This window comes from Mustela nigripes, chromosome 4, assembly GCF_022355385.1.
Source record: "Mustela nigripes isolate SB6536 chromosome 4, MUSNIG.SB6536, whole genome shotgun sequence".
Taxonomy (NCBI): Eukaryota; Metazoa; Chordata; class Mammalia; order Carnivora; family Mustelidae; genus Mustela; species Mustela nigripes.
Window position 1 is genome coordinate 152352205 of NC_081560.1, and position 8799 is coordinate 152361003.

At 40.1% G+C, this 8799-nt stretch overlaps 1 protein-coding gene across 1 annotated transcript in view; it reads right to left on the reverse strand.

The window, feature by feature from the left end:
• ERCC6 (ERCC excision repair 6, chromatin remodeling factor) overlaps positions 1-8799 on the reverse strand; it is a 72724-nt gene that overhangs the window by 41877 nt on the left and 22048 nt on the right. The window contains exon 6 of the mRNA XM_059397999.1: positions 3149-3274. Within this exon, the coding sequence (XP_059253982.1) occupies positions 3149-3274 (126 nt within the window). The remainder of the gene's footprint in view (positions 1-3148; positions 3275-8799) is intronic.

Consider the following 8799-nt stretch of genomic DNA (forward strand, 5'->3'; position numbering starts at 1 on the left):
ATGTATGACCAGAAGCACTAAATACTAATCAACCTCCTTTTACTGAAGTGGAGAACAACTATGGGATCAGCTCCTCCAGGCAGAGTAAGGACCAAACTCTCCCAGAGTTTCTCTAGTGTTCCACCACTACAGCACACTGCTTCCCCAACATGGGTCCAATACCTCTTTTTGTTTGGAGCCAATCAACTGAAGGCGGGGAAAATCCAGAGGAGCACTTGAGAAACCATGAAAGGAATAAAAAGTAGCAACCTGCACAGTATCCCAAAGGGAGTTTAGGAAGGCTTTAAGACGGCTGCATCCTATGTGACCCAGGAGAGGCAATAACAGTGTGATGGGTGTCTCCTCCTCTACAAATGTAATCTCCAAGGGCATATGATTGTGTGTTTATAAAATGATTAACACTAAAAAAATGGTTTAAGGAAAATTATCTACTAAGTGGTCCTGTAAGTCACATCACTACACAGAAATTCCCAATAACTGGGGCATTGTGCAAAGATGGCAAAGAGTGGCTCTTTCTTTCTACAGTGGCCGTCGAACTGCATCAGCACACTGGCTGGCAGGTGTGTGTCACTGGAGGAAGAGGTGTTAGGGGGCCTGGGTTCTCGTTTTAGCAGTGCCACTGACTGACTTAGGTTCTGTTGCATTAATTTCCTAATAAATACTGTAAACAATCAAAAGCAGGTTACAGAACACAGTTTTCAGAAAATTTGGAAAGCATATAAAAAATTACTCCTTGTAAAGATTCTTTTACAAACTACTGGACAATAGTTAAAAAATGATGATACTCTGTTTCCCCCATGAGACTGAAGTACACAAAATAACCACAAATAATTGGTATATCTTGGCATTGTCACACTAACCCAAGATTGCATTTGCTAGTGTGGCTAAATGTGAGGTCAAAGATTGAAGTGTGTCATCTGATTGCTAAATTACACAGATGAATGCATTTGCTGGGCAAACTTTCAACATAGAATTTTAAAAGTTAAACATGACCTTGCAGAAAATAGCACTTAAATGGATAATTGTACCTTCTGACTCCCTTGTGTACAACTATACCCTGTTAATTTAATTCCACAGAGTGCAATAAATACAGCAAAAAATACATCTATGGTTTAACATTAAACTGGCCTGGCTAAAACTTAATCATAAAAGAAAAATGGAAATTTATCAATCCTATTAATTTTTTTCATACCACGAAAGAAAAGGAACAGAAGTTTAATAACACTTATGAAATATTTAAAAACCCATTTTTGAGAAATAAACACAAAATAGTTTCCAGAAACATGTAATTAAGACTAATTAAAACAAACTGACATGTATTTATATATTTATATAAATACAACATATAAACAATATATTTTTATATATATACACCTCTACATAAACTACATATTTATACAACTACATAAATATAACTACACTATAGAGTTAATAGTCAATACGCTGAATCCTATTTACTTTTTTTTTTTTAATTTACTTGACAGAGAGAGAGAGATCAAAAGTAGGCAGAGAGGCAGGCAGAGAGAGAGGAGGAAGCAGGCCCCCTGCTGAGCAGAGCCCAATGCGAGGCTCCATCCCAGGACCCTGGGATCATGACCTGAGCCCAAGGCAGAGGCTTAACCCACTGAGCCACCCAGGTGCCCCTCCTATATACTCTTAATAAGCAAAGTTTGGTTCTAATAACTGAAATTTCTTTGGCAGAAAATCTCACACTTATACAACAATGCACATTCAACTTGACTCTTGAGGATACATACCAACTTACTACACATGCAGAAGTATCCATCTTCATTAAATCAATTTAATTTATAATGTGAATATTCCTTTTGCTAGTACAACATTGATACTATTTGGACTGCTCCTTAACAAGCAATCACTTTAGAGATGATAAAAAGAATTGTCAATAAATGTTGTTTACATACCCTTCCATAATTAATTTTCATTGGGAAGAAGCAATAAACTAAGTAGCCACCTCTCTGGGCTACAAAATGATTTGTCTGCAAAAATTACTAGAGTGATTCAGATTTGAGCTTCTACGTAGATCGGCTTCTGTCCCGTGATGGCAACCCCGCCAAGATACTTCACATTTTTAGGATTTCAGCTTTCCTGTATATTTAGCGGGATAAACTAACACTCCCAACTCCTTTTGCCCACCCTACCCTCACTGAGGTAAAAATTAAAACCATAATATAAGCCCTCTGAGGGGAAATATAAAAAGCATGTTATTTTTAAATAGACATCTTGCACGAGTTTAAGGCATGGCAGACAACCGAATCTATGAAGGAGAATAAGCATAATCGTCTCAAAGAAAGAAGTTAAACATCCTCCAGCCAATTACCAAGTGATGCTACTAAACGGAAAGTAGCTCTTTAATGGTTTAACTTCCTATGTGCATGCATCAAGAAGTCTTCCTAAAGTATCTTGTTAAGTAAACCCCAGGAGTGATGAGACTGAAGCTGCACCTCAGTATTTTCATTCATCATGGGGGACTGGCCCAGGCCATGCAGGCCAGAGGCTTCTATCACACAGCTTCCAGTTATCTAGAACACTCGGCCACTTCACATATGAAATAGTCAGTTTCAAATAACAACTTAATACTGAAGGTGTTTGCCTTGATCTTCTCTTTTGACATTAGAACAAGATCTACATAAAATATTTAGATGCACATTTGGTCAGCTCAAAAGTATTATACCCTTAGGTACAATATAAAACACTCAAACTACTCTCAATAGTTTTTATTTCTACACGGAAGAAAAAAAAACACCCCAATATTGATTTTAATATACAGCTCTTCTGACTTAATTCATCTGACTTAAGAAATTAAGAGGTTTGGTCCCTTAGAATCACCAAGAACAAAAAAATAATTCAGTGCAGATGGCTTTTAAACGTGTTGCTTTAGCCGGCCGAGACAGGTCCACATAGACTCACCAGCTTCCAAACGTGCCCCATGCGCACTTCAGTCAATTTATTATCATCTACTTTTAATGAGCAGCACGTGGCTAAAATTTCATTTGACAGTATCTATATTTGCAATGAATTGCTGCAAGTACCTTAAGGGCCCATAGGTAACTATTGTGTCATATCTAAAATATCAATTTGTACACAATGGCTTGATGACAGATATAAAGGAAAGAACACAGGCACATACTTAAAAAGCTTTTTGAACAGAAAACCTGGCATTTTAAAATCATCAAACTCTGCATCGCTCTCCTCAGAATCGTCTTCCAGCTTCAGAGACTTCTCTTTGTCCCGCAGCCTCAGCTTATTCCATCTCCTACCATGAAAATAAAAATCATATTTCCATTACTTTGGTTACAAGACAGATTAAAATATAGTTCTAGATAATGCACAGGAAAAAGAAGGAAATTAGAATGGTCTTTTAGCTTTCTGCTACTGTCATTACCCAAAACACTGATAGTCAAAGAAAAAAAATTCTCTTCTCCTTCCTTCCTTCCTTTTCAACTCAATTCTTCTTTGAATTATTACATCTGCTTTAGAAATATTTCTGTAAGGTCCCATTTCATTATCAAAACTACTTGTGCCTCTTCTGACTTTACCCTGAGGGGAAATTTCTCTGCTACTTCCTAAGATATATGAATTTAATTCTAGAAAAGATTCAGTGAAAATTTCAATATAACTAAGTATCTCCAAAATAGCAATATAACAAAAAATAGATTTTATTTATCATTATTATTTCTGTGCTAAAGACATGATAGTCATAGCATAAACCAGCATAGTACCTTGAACATAAGTACCTTGAACATAAAGCAAATTTTGTGTCAAAATTGCTATATATCAGATTAACATACTGTTTACTTAATGGGGGGCATCACCAATATCAAAGGACTAATAAGTAAACAACTTAGAAAAAAATGTGTTCACTAAATAAAATCTAAGTTATAAATTTAGTAATATGATGCTTTTCGGATATAAAATGAGAGTTTACATTTCACAGAGGTGATGCCATGCATGTATACCAGAAGAAACGTCTAAAGATCCGAAAGTCTTAATAAAGACACACTGAGGTTTTTGAGAAGATATAGTCCTTTAAACAGACTAATTCTCCATCCAAATAACTACATAATGGACACCAGTGTCCTCAGTTAATATGTGTGTGTGTGTGTGTCTGTGTGCTGTGTGTACAACTTACACACACACACACACACACACACAAACTCAAGAGCCTCATATTCCATTTACTTCCAAAATAAAAGGATGACCTTTCTCAGTATGCATGCAGCTCACAGTGTGAATTTCACAAAATGGTGGCAATGGAATAAAGAAATACCATCTAAGTAAAAATGCCGTCTAAGTAAAAACCTCACAGGAGGGAATAAGAACAGCAACATGTATGAGCAGACCTGTAACGGCCACTAATCACACAAGAACACTGAGAGAATGTGTGGGGGAAGGTAAAATGAGGAAATGGAAGGATCGTGTCATACACGCTGCCTGATCGCCTGATCGGACCAAGGGTGTTTTCCAGGGTCAATGACCACACCCGCACAGAGGCCAAGTACAAGAGCAACAGGCAACCCTATCCGGGTAGCTGCCGGAGGACCTTAAAGCACGTCCTCCAATAGATTCCTGCCTTGAGAATGTCAGCTCTTTACAGGAACAAAAGGAAGGGCTACCTGAGGTCTAACTGTAATCGATAAGGAAGAAGTCACTGGTGATGGGCAGCTGCTTCTCAGGCTACTAAGAGTCCCTATAAATAAGCACTGTTGGTAATTTCCAGAGAAGAACAGCTAATGTAAGAGGCAGTATTTAACCAAGCCTAAGAAAATAGCTGTCATATAACCATGAGATAGTCTTTTTGTATAAAATATTTAATGACCTTTCTGTGCTTAACTTCTAAAGGCAATCTCTTCCTCCCTTTTTTTTTTCTTCCTTAAAAATTATCTCCGTGCAACTGATGAAATGAAGTACCTCTTGGTGGCTATAACTGTCTTTACTATTCTTCTGAGTTTCATATTATCTACAAATTGAGTTACGTGCGACGGTACACAGCCGTGGTTCTCAACCAGGGGCAGTCTGGCCATCCTGCCCACCCTAGGGTAATCTGACCACGTCTAGAGGCATATTTGGTTGTTACGACAGCTGTGGGGAGGGGGATACGCTACTAGCCTCCAGCAGGTGGAGGCCAGGGATGCTGCTAAACACCCTACAATGTACAAGCCAGGCCTCCACAACAAAATGTTATCTGCTCTCAGATGTCCACAGTGCCAAGGCTGAAAAACCCTGGTGTGTAAGTAGACCCGCTACTGAAACTTAGAAACCAAAATGACGTACATACATTTTCCTGGTATATATATCTGAATTCTTGCTACCTTCTATCTGATTTAGTAAGCAAGCAATTTCACATAACAAAATATTCCTCAGTATCCAAACTCCTTACCATCAGAACTCAAAACCAAACATCTGCAAAACAAAAGATACTTGTATTTAGCAATTTTATGACTAATACAAAACTCAGAAGAATCACAACAACTACCATTATCCGCTTAAAAATACTCCATTTTGCAATTATGCAAAGAAGATTTTACAGGAAGAAAAATAAAAATACCAGAAGATACTGGTGTAAGAAGTTTGGCATAAAGTCAGTAAATATTTTGCATAAAGAGTATCACATATTAAACTCCATTGATAGATGATAGCTATTTCCTCAGACTTAGCCAGTAATTCCTTGTGGCTGTTCAATTTCCCACTGCATCACTCTGAGTCAACAGGGTTTCAGCTTCCTCCTCCTCCCTTCTAAAATCTTCAGGCATCATGTCACCACAGAACACAGCACCTAGGAAACCACATAAGCCACTGCAGAAATAATTGCATTCCAGTGCCTTCCGCTTCATAAAGATGAGAAGAAGCCGAACATTTATTCAGTCTGGCTAAAGGATGACTAAAGGTGGTAGGGAAAAATCATTATTGCCTACAACCATCTGTACCACTGTGAAGACAAATCGCCCCAGTAGAATCATATACACATATTAGAGACAGAAAATACCAGGGTTATAAAACCACATGCATATGCGGCTCGGGCTAAGACACCCTTCTGTTATATAAAGCAGTAATTCGTCATGTGGCTTGTAGCCAAAACAGACCTCTGACCACCTAAACAATGCCCACCGAGGCAGTGCAGCACCTAGTGCCGACAGACAAGAAGGACGCTGTGGCAGACCAGGGAGGTGGAGGAGCACAGGATTCACCTGAATCGAGAGAAACAGATGCCCTTCCCATCCAAGATGCCATCAAGGGTCTTAAAGTTGCTCTCTTTTGTATGCTTAACCGCTTGTCCTGCAGCCTGGCGGGCTGAGCGATCTGTCTGGCCAGCAGGTGTGAAGAGATCTCTGCGCTCTGAATAAACTGGGTCTGACGCATGGCATTGGCACAAGCCAAAACCCGCAAAGCCCATACCCGGATGGTCTAGAATCGAGTCCTGACTGCTCATCAGTTCTTTAACCCTCAGCAAGTCACTCGGCCTCTACGGCACCTACCTTACCTCACATGTGAGGAGAGGACAACAATGGCATGTACTTCCCCAGATTTAGGGAGGATTAAATGAGGTGTCACATGAAAGCACTTAGCATGAGCCTAGACTGTAAGTACTCAACGAATAAACGCACTGTTCTGCATAATCACATCTGCTCACTGAAATCCTCACCCAAGCTCACACATGACCCTCAGAAGCCGGTACTGTTACTCTGTTCCCGAGAAGAGAAGGAAGTAGAAGCAGTATGCGTACAATACAATCTGCCCGCGATAAACCAATGCACCATAAGGCTTGACAGAATGACCTAAACACGTACATTTGAGCAAAAATCACGCTTGTGAATCAAATGGATGCTCAGAAAATTGTTACGAATAATGTGATCACTGATCACTGTGAGTAAACACACCTTCCCCTCAGAAGTTTCCTGCTGGAACACCTCCATTTTAAAATTCTGTAGTAGGTGTGTAAACAGTGAGCTGTCATGAAATACGGCTGCCTTCAAACTGAGGGCAACAAAAAAACAGATACAGAAAGACTTAAAAATTGGTTGGGGGTGGGTGAAGATTAAGATCTAGAGCCCAGAGACTTAAAATCATAAAAATCAGATATGGTCCCCAAATGTCTAAATTCTGTTATTTCAACAAATAAGCTAGAGAATGGATTTTAAAAATGGAAGGGGACAGTCAATATTTACATCCTGGAAAAGAAAGAACAACTTCATATTTTCTGTGCTCTCACTTAAAGACCTCCACACATGTCATCGTCACAGCTGCAGCCACATAAAAGCAAGTGGGCCCGGTGTTCCCTGGCAGCGTCTCTAACTTCACATGCCTGCCATCATCAGCCCACTAGCGACTCCACTGGCAGCAACTTAGAAAAGAACCCAGCAATAAACATAAACTTACCATTCCAATCAGATGCAGGCAGAGAAACTGCTCCCGGCTCAGCTACATTCATGCAAGAGCAAGAACCCGGCCCAGGCTGTGGGGCCTGGGGCCAAGACCACAATAACGATCTTGCAGAAGCAACTCAGACCTAGGGCCAGGCTGCGGGTAACAATGCTTGGCATAACCAGTTGAACCATACCAGGAACAACACTTCCTCCAGGTGCCATGCCACCATGTCAATGGAAACTTAAGAATACACCTGGCAGCTAGCTGCCACCATTTCAACTTATTTTCAAAGGAAAATTTCCAGAATGCCAAGGATGTTCAAAATACCTAAGTGGGAAACACAGCTAGCTGTCATTATACCACTGCCTCGTGGTTTCCTCCTTCCTGTGCCATCTGAATCTTGTACTGTCCCCAGCCTCCCTCCCACAAACACACACATACACACCCTCCATGGGGTCTTCAGAGCTCTGCTCAGGAAGTGCCTTCAGAGGAGGAAGACTTCTCTGACCAGCCCGAGTTAGGTGACCTGTCCTCCAGGTTCTTCTCAACCCCTCGGCACCACGGGCATACCTGGTGTTTCTAAACTAGAGCACTCACCAAGTGTTCAGCATCATTTGAAAACCATATCTATCTCCTCCATTAGACCGGGAGCCACATGAGCCCAGAGACTATTTTTGGTCATTCTCATACCTCTAGAGACCAGTACAATGGTTTACCTTAACAGAGATACTCAGTAAATGCTGCATGAATCAATGAATGAGGTTCAGAATTGATCTGAAGATAAGGAAGATACCAGGGACAGAAGCATGGCTTGAGAATGGTGGAAGTAGGTCATTTAAAAATGGGTTAAAGAATGCTCCTGTTCTGTTTCATTTACAGCCTTAGCTCCTGCTGCATTCCTCCTCTTTCCACACATATGTTAAGGTACTACTCTAAGATTAATCTACTGGACAAACATGGTTAAGGACCACAACAAAGAACAAGACATAGCAAGGACAAAATCAGAGAAATTCTCAATTTTATTAAAAAAAAAAAAAACAAGAGAAGAAGCTCATTATATTGAGTAATAAAAATATTTTAAGTTATTTTTAAGTCCAGAGTTCTGTTTTTTGGGTTTTCGAGCAGATTTACTTTGCAACAACACTGGTTTCTACACTCTAGTCCTTGGGAAGAATCAGGAACCCTGAGCTGGGGTCCAAGCTTCCCTAGGACAGGTGTAAAAGGGAGGTTAAAAGATTCAACTTTTTTTTTTTTTTTTTATTAAAAATTTTTTTTTATTTTTTTGTAAAACAGAATTTAAAGGTAGGAATAGGGGCGGGGGGGGGGGGGGGGGAGCAGGCTCCCCGCTGAGAAGAGAGCCGGATGTGGGGCTCGATCCCAGGACCCTGAGATCATTACCTGAGCCAAAGGCAGAGG